The sequence below is a fragment of the Anas acuta genome, chromosome 1 (genome assembly GCF_963932015.1).
Source record: "Anas acuta chromosome 1, bAnaAcu1.1, whole genome shotgun sequence".
In the NCBI taxonomy this organism is placed as follows: domain Eukaryota; kingdom Metazoa; phylum Chordata; class Aves; order Anseriformes; family Anatidae; genus Anas; species Anas acuta.
Genome location: NC_088979.1, coordinates 109,420,178 through 109,437,749, shown reverse-complemented (window position 1 = coordinate 109,437,749; position 17,572 = coordinate 109,420,178). Strand labels below are relative to the sequence as shown.

The 17,572-nt window shown below is 39.8% G+C and overlaps 1 protein-coding gene across 13 annotated transcripts in view; it reads right to left on the bottom strand.

The window, feature by feature from the left end:
* POU2F1 (POU class 2 homeobox 1) overlaps positions 1–17,572 on the bottom strand; it is a 117,062-nt gene that overhangs the window by 51,679 nt on the left and 47,811 nt on the right. For 11 of the 13 annotated variants that reach the window (XM_068692278.1, XM_068692279.1, XM_068692329.1 and 8 more), the window contains one exon: positions 4,286–4,351. In XM_068692278.1, coding sequence (XP_068548379.1) covers positions 4,286–4,351 — 66 coding nt within the window. Of the gene's footprint in view, positions 1–4,285; positions 4,352–9,079; positions 9,329–17,203; positions 17,285–17,572 lie in introns of those variants that run through there. The other 2 variants (XM_068692298.1, XM_068692295.1) reach the window with 2 other exon arrangements.

The window sequence follows — 17,572 nt, the reverse complement described above, 5'->3', positions numbered from 1 at the left end:
GCCTGTGGAATCCAAGAAATCTGGTAAGGAGACTGGAAAATGAAGCTATCAGAATCAGAAGGCCAACACAGTGCAAGGACGTGGAAAGACCGGAGTGCCACTTTGCTCAAGATGAGTTAAATGTAAAAGAAAATAATATTAAGAACATGGCAGATGGAATCACAAGTACTGTGATTATAATATAAGCATTTACATTTTTTCCATCTCCTTCCTAGCTCTCACATAACTGCCAGAGCTGATCTAACAGCTCATCAACACCAAAAAAAAGTGGGAGTAGAAAATCTCAGTCTCCTGATACATGATACCTGTTCTACCCCTTCTGATATTTCATGGACACAACAGTAAGTCAATTCACACTGCTAACTGAGTAGAAAACTATTCTGGTGAATTGTTCCTTTTCTCTTTTGGACAAGTTAATTCATATCTCACTGAACTGGCAAAAAAAAAAAAAAAAAACTATCTTAGCTTAGGGCCTGATAAGCAGCAGATGATGCAAACAAGGGGAGAATGGAGAGTTGGCAGTAGGCAAACAAGCCTCCCCCCATTTCCAAGTTGCTGGGTTGCAGCAAGCACTAGGATGAAATTTCACCCTTATAGCCTGAGTCCAATGCAACTTAAGCACCTTTATATTCTGGAATAAATTTAGTCATGAAGTTACCTAGTTCAGGGAGCCGATTTGGATGAAGACTAATATAGAAAGTGCAATTAATTTTCAGATGAATCATATCTTTGAACCATCTCACTCAGTGCCACTCCAGGGAGAGGAACAGAACATGAACTACTGGGGCAGCCTGAGCTTGGATTAGTTTGTACTATCTTAGAACTATACCCTCCAGAAGACAAACAGGATTAAACAGAGCAGGAAGGAAGCACTGCATCAGCAATCAGAAGAAAAACATGCTTTCAAAATCCTAAGACAACGATCATCAGAATTTAGCCCAATCTCACAAACTGCCCAAGAAAGCAAGAGGAGAGAAGAACTACAAGTCTGGGGAGATGTGGAATAAGGTGCGAGAAAGGTCTTATGAAGGGACAGCAAGCAGAGAGAAGGAAGATTTCCAAACTAACTTGAGTGGATATCTATCTGCACTGTGCTCTGGGAGATGTCTTCTAGCACTGGCATTACATTTCCCCATCCATACTGTGAGCAAGACAGATCCCCAGTACCCAGAATTTGTTGATTCCTTATCCACATTACTAATGAAAAGTTTAGTAGCAATATACACCCAGCATGCTAGCAGTTCAAGAATATTTCACAGTCCCTCTCTCATAGACTTTCTTCTTCTGGAAACTGGAAATTCAATTTCAGAAAATGAGGCAAAGCAAACAAGAATACTTAGAAACCTTCTTTCAAATACTACACTTAAATTTTATTATTTTGCTGCTATGTCAATGCATGCCCCAAGGCTACAGTTTTCAAAAGACATTATAACTTTGGCTTTCATACTACTGCATTCACACAGCATTTTAAAAAGAATATGCACTAAACAAGAAAAAAAGTTGAATTGTTCTGGAAAATTTTCCTACATAAAGGAATCAAAAAAGACTACCAGTTTTCTTTAAGACAAAGTCTTACTTTCTTTTTTTTTTTTTTTTTTCCAGTAGATACTAGATGGCCTATCCAGCCACTGCTCAAGGTTGGAAAAGAGTTGTGTGAAAACAGCTGTCCAACAACTTTTGCACGCGTTGAGACTTTGTTTTTAATTCATCTGAAATATGGGTTACTTTTTCAGATCCTTGCATGGGAAGTCAAATTAACACACAAAGTTAAAATCTGTTTCAGGCATTTTATTGTGACTAATTTCAGCGAACTTCACTGTGTTTTCTAAAGAATGTTAGAAATACAAAAGCCTCATTTGTTAACTTTAATGAAACTTCATTATCAACTGAGAACTTTTGATGTTGTCATCTTTACCAACGGTAACTGTATTTTTATTCTCCTTCAAGTGTTTGCTCTGCCCAATTCCATATCCAATAGCATTTTCTCTTAAAATTTTCAAGTCCCATCAGCTCACTGCACTGAAAGCAGGAATGATCCAAACAAACAGCCACTGAGGATCAAGAGATAGACGAGCAGTGCTTACACAGTAGACTCAAGTGATTTATAAGTGTCACCAGGAAACAGACAATTACTGAAAAGCCACAAAAATCAGAACTCTGAGCATCCATAAAAATAATCTTCATGCATGTAACTTCAGAGCCTATGCTCCCTAGACAATCAATGGCACTTCCCCTTCCTTAACATCTGACTTGACTTCTTCTCACTAAGTATGCAGAGCCCAGAACCAAAACCAGAAAACCCTGATCAGAAGCCTAAAATTACTTTCCATGAATATTGCTTTAAGGGTTTAACATCTGTCAGTTGACTAACACAACTGATGCTGGAAACCCCAGAGAACATCACAAAAGTTATTAATAACTACCTCCAGTGGTTTATGAGCACTATATGCTTGAGAACAAAACAAAGACCACAGAACAAAGGGCCCTCAAAATTCCAATATTGTTGTAGTCTGGGTAACTTTAGAAAAATAGATCACTAAAAGTCATGAAACATATGAAATGAATGACTGGGAACATTTAAGTTACAGAAGCAAGGTTTGCAGAAGGTCCAAACACCAATAAGAGTAAAATGTTGGTAATAAAGTTACCGTAGCATGATAATATAAACATTACATTGTAATCCCTTTTGTAATAAAAGCATCTCCAACAATTCTTCCTTTCTTTGTACCATGACCACCATCACTACACTGACAAGTATGTGCCAAGGGCAGCAGAGCCAGGGTTCTGCTTAAAGCAGGTGTAATACTTCTGTGACAATGGACCACCTCCAAATAAACCAAGTCCTCCTGAACAGCTCAGTTGAGGTAGAAATGCTAGTTAAAGCTGCACGTAGATCTAAGCTTTTGAGAAAGCATACTCAGGGAACTGAAGTCAGACAGAGCAGCAAGTCTGAGTTTTCTCAGAGGTTTATACAAACCCGTCAGATACAATGATTCAATAAAAAAGGGATATTTAAGACCATTGTTCTCCTGATGCTATGATTATGAAATATTTCTAGCCTGTACATTTTTGAAATAATGCTATAAATCATGCTAAAGGAGTATTAAATAGATAATACATCATTTTTGTACATGGAAAGCTATTCGTAATAGGGGAAGCACTAAACAACTGCAAGCATAAAAATAGAGATGTCAATAAAAAAAATACATTGGTAAATGAGCTGAATTCCTTTTGACTGACCCCATCCATGACAGAAAACATCCAGCCTCTGAGATCAGCATCAGGACCATTCAGTCACTGTTAGCTGTATTGAAATCTCGTACAAAGGATGAGGAAACACCAGCATAAAGTAAATTGCTAATTTCAGCACATCTTCAGAGTTTAAAATAAAAATTGAGCAAAAAAAGGAGGAAAATAATTCTCCTCACATAAGGTAACTAAACTTCTCTTAACTCAAGAACAGGTTCCTTCCTATTACAATTTTCTCTCCCCAAATGCTACCCTGAGCTCAGAGAAGATTTTGAGTTTGATAGAACTATTTACTGTCCATTCAGAATTGTCATTTCTCATTTCTAAAATGAACCTTAAATTACCTGCAGAAAGGAATTAAGGCATGAGATAGCATGACTGAGTTATGGTGACTTAAACTTCTTTAACGGCCTACAAATTGGCCACATCGTGATGATGTGCCCGAAGGTACAATGGCCCCAATACAAAAGCTACTCTGTCCCAGACAAATTTCAAGATTCTGTTCTAACACATGACAACATTACAGAGAGGACTACTAACAGTTTTTTAATGTTGAGGAGTTATGCATTCTCCCTTTGCCTTGTTCCTGAGAACTGCTGTCACTTGAATAAAGTCTAAAAATGGAAATAAGATTAGCCAATAGCCCACATCTGCCAGGGAAAACTTCAGCCCCAAAATAAATGGAGGTTAGAGGTGCCAAAGATACATTCTGACAGGAAAGGATGGGATGACTTATGGAGAACAGTGCCACGAGACTTTCTGTAACATCAGAAGCATTACAAATACGAGGAAGAAGGAAGGGGAGATTGTATACAAATATTGATAATGTGTAAGTAGGGCCTGCATAGAGCAGGACTAATGATTTGTTTTCAGCATGGAGACAAGCAGCTTCTCAAGTCTCTAAAAACAGTAGGTGCAGGATTTTTCTGGGGTGTGTGTTGCTGTTCCTGTAAACTGGTAATGAAATTTCACTTTTCATTTCATATCCATTTCATTCCAATAGAAAGTATCTGTGCACTGATTCAGCATTTCTTACCTGTGTTCCCATCTCCACTCTCCATCGATGGTTTACTGGTTTCTGACGGATTGTTCATTCTTGAGTCTGCATTGAAACAGAAACAAAGATGAAGTAACACGAGCAAAAAACACACAAACCTATCTATGCTTCCTTGTCCAGGAGACACACAGAACATCTGGGATTTGGTAGGTAGTTTACCCTAATTCAGCTGATTTTATAATAAGAAATGAACAGAAGCAGAACACAATACTGCAACTTCCAAATAAATACTGTTCCAACATTTTGTGTCATTGTGCACATATGCGAAAGCATAGAATTGAAGGAATAAAAGACAGCATGTTGGAAGCCAAGGATAAGTAGAACTTTATTGTAAGTTCAGTGGAACTGAAAAGCAAGAAGGAAAAATAGTTAAAAAGGAAGAAAACTATGAACAGATTCAAAAATACTAGGTCTGACCACCAAGGCCTATATTCTCCTTAAACCCTCCACAAGAAAAAGACAATTCAGGCAACATAATCAAATAGATACCATTTATGTAATTCTTCATTTTTATTTTACAGGAATGTCACTAGTATTATTTGGGATTCCCTATATATTCATGCAAAAACCTTACGAATATGAATTATTTCTCTTCCTTCTCCCTGTAGATCAACCTATTGAAAAGTCTGCTCTGGACCTGAAAGCTTGTCAGCTGAGTACAGTGCAACAGAGAGGGCCTCTCCAGATGGTAGGCAGAGACTAATGTTTCCATACATAGGAATCCATACAGATGTTCTGCGTACAGCATCAGCTCCACAGCTTATTACCCCCTCCTTCCTAGCTACCAACTATAGTGTGTCACATTATTGCAAACCAAATCTATAAAAAGAATCTCAAGACAGACTAGCTCATGAAATGAAGCATAAGCAAATCCTTGAACACATTCTTCCATTCCCGTAGCCTGTTAAATACAAATCAAATGACCTCAAAATTAAGTCATTAACCTCAGGATTTCTGTTGCTTTCTAGGTGCTTAAAAAGGTTACCTCTCTCATCAAAGCAGTGATTTCCAAAATACCAGTGGCCTGAAGAGGAATACAGTAACAGCATGAACGCCTGCATCTTTCCCCAGGTATTTCCAAGACTCTTCATTGCTCTGCAGTCTGGGAGAGTTGCAGGTGAGAAGCCAGGCTATTGCCATGTGCTACCATACCACCTGCTGCTGCCCAGAGGAAACCAGTGTCCTCCTCGGGATATCAGAACCAGGGGCAAGGGCAGAAGAGGGACACACGAACGAACCAAACAGAAGACACTTGGACAGTGTCTGAATGAAAACAGGAGTCACATCGAAGCTTGCCTGGGCGTATTGATTAACTAGATGTGGAAACTAGTTAGAAATGCAGCATATAAGACAGAAAAAGGCAGAAGATGTAACATTTGGAAAGACTCCAATATGTATTGTTGTCTTAAGTCTTAAAAAATGTAAATATTTTTAAAACTAATGTAATTTTCCACATAAACAATTGATACAGTGGAACCAAGTGGGGCCTAGAAAATCCAGCGGATTGTAACAAACAGGAACCTGCCCCAAGTTAGTTCAGCCTCTCCAGAGTCTCAACTCTTCTTTGCGAGTTCCTATGGCTATGGGTCACATCTTTTAAGTGTCAGCTGTGTGTATACCTGATACCTCAGCTGGCCGCAGACATACTCCCTTATAAATGTTACTCTTAGTACAAAGGCAAACGCATTAAACTGCCTTTTGGAACAGGGAGTGAGTGAGGAGAGCCATTCCAGCTGAGCACTCCTGGCCCACGGATCAGCAAAGGGCTGAAGTTTTGCCCTGATTTCCACAACCTCTGAGTAGTACATTCAAGGTAAGAGTTTGCAGCCTAGACCAGAGCTCTGCTAAGGCCGCAGGTACAGAACCTGCTGCTTCCCAGCTCCTCACGTTGTCATTTTACACATTTGGATAACGTCATACACACTCCAGAAGCAGAGAACACAGTTCCACTGACTACACAGGAAATAAGCTTTTTTCATGTTGGTTGACAGCTTAGATGGGGCTTTGAGCAACCTGGTCCGGTGGGAGGTGTCCCTGCCCATGGCAGGGGGTAGGAACTGAGTGGTCTTTAAGGTCCCTTCCAACTTAAACCATTCTGTGATATGCCACTGCCTGCTGATGGGTCTCAAAAAAGAAATAAGTTATGGTTTTATTTAGTAGCTATGTGTACCTTGAGTTTTTTGTGGTAACAGCACACTTATTTGAAATGACTATAGGTAACATTCATTTGATAGCATTGATTTAGTTCCTTGACACACAGGTGGCTATTGAAATGTTTTTTGGTTCAGAGAACACTTGAACAGGACACTTTTTTTGGACACAAACATGAAGAGTGCTCATCCAGCAGGAACATGAGCTTATAAACCCAATATACCCTGCTGTGGAAAGTAGGCTAACTTATGGGGCTGTTTGATGTAGGATCTCTTTTTAAACCCACAGCAGGAGAGCCTGAGCTCATAAGACTGATCACAGAGGGGAAGAGTGCAGGCTTTCAACAACATAGGAGCTGCTTGCTGAACACCTTTGTAAAGCTCTTGAAGAAAAGCATGCAGCACCCTGTGCTACTACTTTGTAGCAGAAACCAAAGCACTAGGGCCACCAGGCAGGATAGCCATCAACCAATGGCACCTGGAAGGGGACATGTCTGTCCCCTCATCAGGAAGCCAAGCTGTGCACTGACTCTTCCCTCTGCATGAGGATGCTCATACAACACATCTTCCTGCATGACAAGCAGGTTGGTTCAGGACAAAGGCAGAACTGTACAGGCCCCTTTCCACAAGGCAAGACATTTTTTTCTGCCAGGCTATAGTGTAAAACCAATCATTTAAAAAAGGGGTTCCAGTGTTTGCTAGTACTAGACATACAAATAAAGTTTACTCAAGTAGCAGAAGTGTGTATAAACGACAAATAATTTACTGTAAGGATTTATCCCTGACAAAGACCTCAAAAGCTGTAATTGTGAAAAAGCAGCAAGTTGGATGAAGAAACATCTTTCTAGTACTGCTCATGTTCAAATGAAGGATAGCATCCATTATTCCACCAGCTGACTGCTACTTGTTCAGTCTGTGGGCCTTCTGCATGTAAAGCATCAAGAACAATGCCGCTATTTCCATTGCAAATGGTATGGCATACATCTGAAGCACAGAACTGCCACCAGCAGAACAGACATATTCCTGCAGGATACGAAACCTACAGATTCATTATCAACAGAGATTATTTGCTTTATATATACACTCTTAAGTTCTCTGCTTTAAAGTTAAAAGAATAGAGACACGAAGTGGGCTAAATATATACATATAAGATATATATGTGTGTGTGTATATATATTAATAAATACATATATTTATTATATATATAATTATTAATTTTATATATATATATATATATAATAAAAGAAATCATAATGCCTTCACCTTTTCTTCTTGCTTTAGACCTTTCTTGGGTTTCAAATAAAGGCCCTGGGCTACAACTTAGCCAACATCATCTCAAAGTAAACTCCACAGAAGGAAGGATCGAAAGCAGCAGGTGCATGATTGAAATCAAACTCTCAGGAGTGATTCCAGTCAGTACTGCTGCTCTGCTAGCAGCAATGAGCCATGCTTTCGCAGACCCTCAGTAACATTTCAGAAGGCATTCGGAAGAAAGAAGCAGACACCGGACCAACATGGACTACTAGGAACTGTATATGCCTAGCAAAACAAAATCCTAACACAGAATTTCTCTTGCTATATCTTTTCATCCATATGAGTGAAAGTGGCTAATACTCCATCACAGCCAGCAAAAATGTTTCAGTGATGCACATGGAAATAAAACAAAGTTCAATGTGAGTGCACACACACACCGAAAACTCAGCTGAAGGTTTAGAGTAGATTTAGAGTAGAAATTCATTTTCAGAAAACCATTTCATGTTCAGAAACAAATATTCATGTGTCTGCTTTAAAATTAAAATAAGAGTGCAAAATTTAAAATTAAAATAAGAGTGCAAAAATGCACTGTTTATGAACATATATAATGCAATTAAAGAGATCAGTATAGTGAAGTTCAGGGAAAGAGCCTTGAAAACAAAACCTATTGCAAAACTAGAATGATCTTTTTTTTTGAAAATAACTTAAAAATACATTTAGAAGAAATTATGGCATGCCTGTTCTGTAGTCCTGATGGAATCTCAGCTCAGGAAATACATTATCCCAGTAACCTTAGGCACAGCTTGCAACGGTATCAATGGCAACCACTGTGGACTCCACCTTATTTTCTCTTACGCTTGAAGAACCCTGCTATTACATTAAAAACACACAGATATAATATACATTCTGTTGGGAATGCCTCAGTGCAGCTAGTAAATTCTTCGAGACTGAGACCCCCCTCTTTCTTATTTTAATGCTCTGAAATTTCAGATACACAGACATGCAAGTCAAGTCCTAAGTCTCAATGTCTGTTAAAGGCTAAATGCTTCTCAGATTGAAATCTGAAAAGCAAAAGGTCTGTATTAATATCATCCAAGCACAAGCTTAACTGCAAATTTCTTCAGTGCAGAGGAAAAGAATTCTCCTGGATCGAGGGAAAGTGGGAAAAAAACAACACGTTTCCCTGGTATAGATACATACAGCATATACATATCATGCAGCTACTTGCTGCCGATTCACTGGTGAGCTTCAGCCTTGCAAGCACCTTCTCTAGTCTCTGCATATGTGATTAAGCCTCTATGCATAGTCAACCTCACACCCTCTATTTCCATATTAAACGCTTATAAGAAAGAGCTGAGCTGGTACCCACCTAGAACGTAGTCACTGCAGTCCAGCATTGCTGTGGTATCCTCTACAGGTTCAGACAGTCCAAGGAAAGGGAGAATGGCAATTTCTATCAAATCTACACTACTGCTCTCAACGGCACAAGAAAGGGAGTGGGGAGGTGGGGGAAGAAATACAACTTCAGTTACACCATAGCAATCTTCAACTGAACAGGGAAACTTCAGTTGCTCTGTGGAGTTTTAGTCTCTCCTACTAGCTGTGTCTGACATTGTCAAGGCGACTGAAGCGTGAAAAGTTCCCCTTTTTGTAATAAAATAGAAACAAAGATTGCAGCTGGCAGTTTCCATAATGAAGCTTAATCAGTATGCGCCTGATTAGGGCCTTATGCAAATCTCCCCTCGTTAGCACAGCAGCCAGCACTTTGAAGTCCATGAACAATTCATTTGCAGAGTACACTGAAAGCGCTCCCTGCATAATTTAAATCACGGTATAAATATTTATCAGCTCATTTGCATATTAATTGGCAGTGCATGAAGGGAAAAATTATCTCCTGAGTGCCAGCATAATAATTAGGGAACAAAATGAAATTTCTTCCAATAGCTTGGCTTCTCAGCCCTAACTCGAGCACAGTACCACAGGGGAGCAGGGAGGGAAGAGAGACAGAGTTCTGTTAAAATGCCACTGAAATGACACGTACAAATTAGAAACAACTCTACAGACTTAAGCACCTTTAATCTTATTCCTGCTGGCAACAATAACTTCAGTAATAAAGGGGATTTGGAAAAAGCTTTCTACACAATCCAAATAATCCCATGAAAACAATTAGCAAGGTAGAAGCCGAACAGAGAGCTGTCAAACTGGTGCTTGCACATCTGTGTGGCGTTTTCCACATCGCAACACGGACTGTCACAAGAAGGTCCTGGGCAGGAAAGAGGAATACCAGGGCAGGGAAGCAGCACAATTCTTTTTAAATGGCTAAAGAGCTTGGTGATTCATTATCTGGTAATCCCTTTGCAACGGCCAAGTTAACAGCAGCGGATGTGTCAAGTATTGTGTAACATTTGACACCCACTAATCTATCCCAAGTGAAATCAAAATAGATTTACTTTTTTGCTTTCCAATGACTTCCAAGGAAGAAAAAAAAAAGCTATTATTAATCCCTTCCACAAGCAAACACAATATAGCTAAACAAAGCTTACTGCGGCGCTACGATTTTTAAAAGGGACATTTTACACAAGGCTTGCAGCTTTGAACCACCCAACGATAATCAGAACACACTTGCTGCTGTGTCCATAATACGCTGAAGGACTGGGAAATAGGGAAGAGGCTTTGGTCTACGGAGGAGTCAATCCTCTTTTCCAGAAGTGCTCCACAGAATTAAATGTACCAAAGAACTACAATGCTACACTGAACCACTGCAAATAGTTTGATTACCATTCAAATACCGGTGTCCAAAACAGCAAGAACATTTACATCAAAGTGTAATGTGGACATCCCAACACATAGTATTCCATGTTCTGATCAGAAAAAGAAGTGTGATGATCAGTGCTGGGGACTACAGGGTTGGGCCAGATGTTAATGTGAATTTAAAGATTTATTTATTTTTTTTTTAAGCTAGCTGTACTTTTCTTCTCCTCATTTCTGAAGTGAATTCAAGCACCGCCTCTCCAAACAAGAGAGTGCGAGAGAAAAGGGACTTCTCAGTCATCCACTACTGACTGGAATTTATTTCCACGCTTGACCTCTTCTTCTGTTCAGGTTCATATCTCTGCTTAACACAAGACGTTCCCCACTATATATTTAACATGAGTGATCTACACTTGAAAAAGATTGCAAGAAGGGAACGTGCTCCTAACCACAGGGAAACAACCGTGTGTACCAAATAGCTTTTCCTAATACCTGGATTCCAACTGTTTTCTAGAGAGCTGCGTGTCCCATCAAGACCTCTGAGGCGCATCACGGCTCACAGACCTTCACTAGACCACGTCCGTCCACGCATGCTTTTGGATCACACTGCGACAGAATCCACCTGCTTCATCGGAGGAGGCAGGACACGAACGGTGACACTGGCTGAGCCCCGGCAGCCAGCAAGAGGTCAGCAGTGCCATCCCCAGGACCCTCCTGTAGCAGGAGGAGCTGGTCCCACACAGGTGCAGCATCAGAAGTGTGCGAGTGCAGGAAGCGACCGTTAAAGGCAGAAGTGTGTGTAGCGACACGCGACGTGTGGCTAACAGCACGACAGTAAAACAGTAAAGCCAAGGCCAGGGCAGGATGTGCCTCAGGCAGGGCTGGCAAGTGCCCTGGAGCACCCCAGTGCTGGACAACAGCCACGCTACCAACCTTACGCTGACAGCTAACAAGGAAAAGGCAACCAAGTTTTCCTCCCATTCCTGACTGTGCCAACCGATATTCCTTAGCATACCCCCTCAGGCAAACATGCACACTTGAATGTAACTCCCATTGACCTGCTAATTGAAACAAAGCCACATACTTTGACTATACAAACTAAACTTGACCAAAAGAAACAGTGCTTTCAGTGACCACTTCATTCTTCATAATATGATCCTGCATTTTATGTAAATTATGAATTTTTGGCCAAAAAAAAAAAAAAGCTGTTGTTCCATCTAGGCTGCACTACTCCTATCTGGTAGGCCACGGAAGGAGGCCTGAAGACTGAAGTAGGAAAGCGCTCGGGGAAGAACAGCATGGACCACCTGGCCTCAAAACCAATGGCAGAGCACACAACTTTCTGTTTAGGTTCTGCCATGTCGTTGAGTACTTTGTGTGGTGAATTCTCACGTCAAAAGTTACTTAATACCTTGAACCAAAAGTCACACCTGTGGTACCTGCATTTAAGCAAAATATCACTTCAGGTCATGCCTTTTCCTCCAAAGGTGCCTCCAGAAAGAGAATGGTGCACACCTTGTGATCATCTGTGGAGAAGTAAAACCCTCTCCATTTCCCACGCTGTTAAAGCAATTCTACAACTGTGATACTGATGATTCCTCCCTGCCCCTCGTTCTGTTCATATTCTTCCATAAAAGTAAAGGAACTAAAGCCACTGATGGAGGCAGGTATGGCAAAGGCAGATATTCTTCAAGCAAATACTGCAGAAAGGTTTCAGAAGACTTTCTACCCTATTCTCTTTTTCTCTTTGCTTTTTGAATACCTTCCATACCTTCCCACTTTAAATGTTTTTGCTTCACTGTCACCACCAATTTGTCACTTCATTTACAGAGTCCTAATGATTATACTTGATAGTTTATACCTTACTTTTTGGAAAGGGTATCTCATTTCCCACTGCAGCTTATGCAGCTCCTGGTTAGACTTGCTTTTGAATCTTTTATTCCTTTTATTCCCACTTCCTCCATTTATTATGCCCAATTCACTGTAACTGTAAATTCCACAAAATTATTCCCCAATGTAACATATTATAAATAAAATGGTATAAATAGGGAAGGCTGTTATAAACTAGGAGATAAGGATATTTAAACCCTTATCTTCAGGTGCTTTGTTGGTTTTTGGTGTTGTTTTTTTAGGGGGGAAGGCAGGGGGACTACAGAAACAATGCAGAATTAAAGGGATAAAAGGCAAAGTTATTACAACATTCTTTCACTGTAACACTTCTATGGAGAAAAAGCACCTCCATTTTGATACAGGCATGCTTCCATATATTAGTAAAATGTCATTTATTACATGCTCCCAATGACAGCTAGGAAATTTCTGCCACTAGGCAGCTCTGTGACAAGCGTGACCTTTGTAAACTTCCCGACATGATTTCTGATGGAACATGGCAAGATTACCCAATAAACCAACAGCACATTATTACACTGTTGTACAGTGTACCTGGAACAAAACATGGTATTAATCACAACATATTAGCATTCTGCCTTCATTACTGCATCAGTGTCTAGTATATTTTACCATGAAGAACCACTGAAGAAGACTGGTAAGAAAAGCTTTCACAATGGTGCATGACTTAGCACTCCAACACACGCTGGATACACTTGGAGCACAGCTGCTTTCTATGCATCCTGCCAACCAAGACCAGTAGATGCAGCTACCTCTAGTCTGACATTACACAGAGCTACTACATTTTAACTCGAGACATTTCCAAGTCTCCGTTCCACAAACTAAATGAAACCCAATAAAAGTTTCAAACAACTCCAATGTGCTATTAAAAAAATAAAAAATCACGTACTTCAAAAATAAACTGTGATTAAAGTTGGCACAATCCTCTTAGGGTAATTACAGACAGACAGACAGCAGCCTGTTCATAGTTAGAGCTGCAAACTAAGCTCTAATTTTAGCCACCACCTTTGACTTTGGCTAACAAAATTGATTTTATCTGAAAATTGCTGTTTGCTCTGAAAGCCAAAGAGCAGTTTTCTGGAAAAGTCTAATAAAATTGGCCTGTTTTAGAATTACAGGTCATTATACAATTACTATGAACTGGAATTTCAGTCTACATCTGATTTGACTTCTCTCTCTAACTCAAATCGTAACTATCCTTTCAAACTTTCCATTGCAAAGTGTCTTTCATAATTCTCTCACATACCTTTTTTGAAGGCTATTAAGTACAGAGACAGCAAACCATAAATGCTAATTCATCTTATCAGTGCAGGACAGCAGACATTCATAAGCACCTGACACATTAATATAAAGGGTTTCATTTGTGCGTTTAAAAATCTCACTTATTTTTGTCCTCAGATGATAGTAGCTATAATGGTTTAAGTCATTTTTATGGTAAGAGAACTGTGGTCATGAGAAACTCATAGTACAGTACCACCTTATGGAAGAGGGGAAAAAAAACAGGGGGAGTAGTCATGGAGGCAGAAGAGAAATTAAACACACTTAATTCAAAGGCACAGTATTAAACCTTAGTTCGCTTGCGAAAGCTATATTTGAAACTCATGTCTGATACTGTCATCCCAGTGCATCATCTCAACAGTTTTGCCCTCCCCTTAAGCCATAGCTTACAAGAATGGATCCATATAACATCTACATACAAGTTTGTTTCATTTTGATTGTTTTATTTTCAGGAAGAAAGGATATAAATTCAGTGCAAGTTTAATAATTCTGTAGTACAGACACCCCTTTGTGTTCAAAACCACACCTTCAATCCACAAGTCATAACGTTTTCTTCAAAATCATGGAATACTTGGAAGACCAGCAAACATTAGATCTTTGCGTTTTCTGATTTAAGAACTCATGTTTCACTCATATCATGCTTTCAAGGTTTTCATCACCATCACATAACGGCTTCAGACAGTTTTATTTATTTTTATACTGAGCACTACATCATAAGCACTGGCTCCAGGAACTTAATTCAAAAAAAGAAGTGTGCCCTACCACACATTTGAGAACAAATTTGTATTATTTAACTAGGACGCTGAATTTGCCATAGAGCTGTTGCACAGTTGCACTTTTGAATCGTTGCAGGAAAATACTCACTCTAACTAAAAATAGCATGAAAATGAGCAAATCATGCTTGGATTCTGCCACACTTGGTATGGATCCATAACATTAGAACTGATGTTCATTCCTCTACTACACTTACACATGGTACTTTCCATGTGTAGCATTCCAAAGTTATGCAGAAATTTTTAAAGTCTGTCAAACCATTTTTTAAATGTAAATATTTGAAGGGAGACACCTGTTTGAGTTTTTACTCACATACATCTAGGTCTTGCCTTCCTTTAAAATTGCTGTTTCGTCCAATTTGAAATACTTCACACTGACAAATATTAAAACACCCGGAGCAGGTGCATATTGTTTAACTAGTGCACTTTTCTTATTATTTCATTACATTTACAAGTTTTCACACCCTACATTGCTTTTCAGGAAAGTACTACAGGACACCAAGTAGGGGAAGACTGAAACGAAGACTGATGTGAAGTTACATGAACAAAACACAAGGGAGGGCTGAAGAACACTATCAGTAGAACTTCAGAATTTAATGATTAAAAAAAGGAAGCAATCCAAGGGCACAGATCTGCATAACAGCAGTACTGAAACTAAGGAAAAAAACAGCCTTGCATGCTTTTGAAAGCTTGCATGTTTTTATGGTATGCATGCAGTAGCTTGGGCGATCTGGAGAACCTGGAGCACTCCCACCCTGGCAGTGTGAGGAGCGGGGTGACTTGGCTTCCCTTCCCTTGCCAGGAAAGCCAGCCCATGCTCACATATCCCCCGGGGCTCACAACAGCTTCCAGAGCACACCCCACAGTGGTCGTTTCTACTAGCCACGTGCTGGGATGACATTTATTGGAATGCATCTGCCACACGTGCAGTGGCTGCTGAAACCACTGTGCATGTGTTTGAATGGACTATATAATAAACAGCTCACGCTGTGTCAGGGCACCCTTACTATTCTGCCCTGCATCTGCCCCACATCCCAAACAAGGAAGATGGCAAAACAATTTACAGTATCGAATGTTATGCCAATACACATTAAAAACAAAAAAAAACAAGCATTTGAGTAAAAGACTGGAATACGTAAATCACAACACAATTGATTTGTCTGGCAATATATGAACACTGCTTATGCTAAGTCCAACTACTGAACTGTAATATTTGTCTTAGCAGTCCTCTGACCTGTTGTATTTATGAAATAGCACTGCATGTGCATTCCAAAAGCATTACATTTGCCTCCCCATGCCCACACATAGCAGGGACAGGCACTCAGAACTGAAACACATTATTTTTAAACTCACCTGTAAATCAAAACATAATGCATTATACAAACATGCTGTTTCTCTGTTTTCCGCTTTGATAAAGTAGCAATTACTAGTCTAGCTTGATGAATAGGGGCTCTACAAAGAATAGACTAATTCAATATATAACTTAACCATACAATTCGGCTCAATTCAAATCCCAGAGCCTCCACACTACCTGTCATTAAATACACTACAGTTCACTCTCAAAATACATAAATCAAAGTCACCAGTTTAAGTTTATTATGATTGCTGCTGGAGCCAAGCGAATACATCAAGATCAGCCGCAGAGGTGGTATTTAGCTCTAGTTAGCATTCAGAGTGTTTGACAAACAAATTAATAGAAAAAAGCCCATCCAAAACATCTACAGATCATGGTATGAACTGAAGTTGCACCACCGTTATTACGATCTTTTGCAGAAGCTGCTTTTGCTCTCTTTTCCTTAATAGCTATCTCAAATCTGAAGCAGGATATTGCCTTAGTGCCCTTAACACATTAATCCAGACACTATTAACACCTGTAGTAGGAACTACAAGGTATGTCATGAGAATGCTACTTTCTGAAGCTTAAATTAGTTGATCTTAAAGAGGAAAAGGCCAAATTGCAGACAAGCTGCTTTGTATCTTACAAATTTAACAAAAACCTGCAAGATGCAAGGTCCAAAAGAAGCAACAGAGCTATTCACACTGCAGACACTGATTCCATCCACCCGCAAACCTACTGAGCATCTATCGTTTTGGCTGGTCAGAGGTAGCATAAGATGGAATTTACTATCAATCACAAAGATTTACAGGGTACCTGGGTCTTTAATTTATAATTTAGGAACAGTAGAAAGTGAAAACCTCAACATAACTACACATACGGAGTATTATCTGCATCATTATCTACATCAACTCTTCCCGGAAACGCTCACAGGCACAGTTTTGCCAGTTTTAGCAGCTATGCTAAAGCAGATAAGACATTGATTAGCTTTTCCAGGAAATAACCACAAGAACAGTTTCACTAGCAGTAATGCTGCAGGGCATGCAGTAGCACTACCACCTGCGGCTATGTTTGCAGAGGATTTGCTGGGAACGTTTTCTTTACATGCACATAGACACAACTGAAGAAAGGAATGTGTTATTTATTTCTAGAGCAAACTGGAGCAGAAAAACTTTTCTGAACTGTCCCAGTTTCTGTTACCTGGTTTTGATTGGAATCATTCATTGACAGATACAGAATCCTCTCCAAAGAAATTCATGATCTAGCCCCAAATTACATGGTAGATGAAGTCAACTGAACAAATGAAGTCAAAAGAAGCAACAACAAAATTTAAAAATTGATACCCAAAAGATTCATTTATTCCTCAATAAAACACACTTCCTACGAGCACCAAAAATTAAGAATTGGACACCAAATTTAGGATCTCATGTAAATGTGAGCAGGCACTTACAGAGGGCCATGGGACACAAGTGCTGAGTCAGCAGAGGCAGCTGCAGCCCCTTTCATCCCCACCGCTCTGCTGCCTCCTTGCTCGTGCTGCCATGCAGGGAACTACACAAGAGAATTGATCCGTGTTAAAACTAATCCAACCACAAGGAGAAAACACTAACCCAGCTCAGTTTCTTATAATCCATGGGGAAAAATGTTTACCCCATTGAAGTGCAAAGACAGCATGGAGGCAGAAACGAACAACCAGGGATCAGGCAGGACTGCTTCAGCAGCAGCAGTATTAGCTTAAAACTTCTACTGGCTACAGCTTAAATCCACTTGTATGTTATATTTTGGGTTTGAGCTCTATCACACAACTTACAGCTTCGGC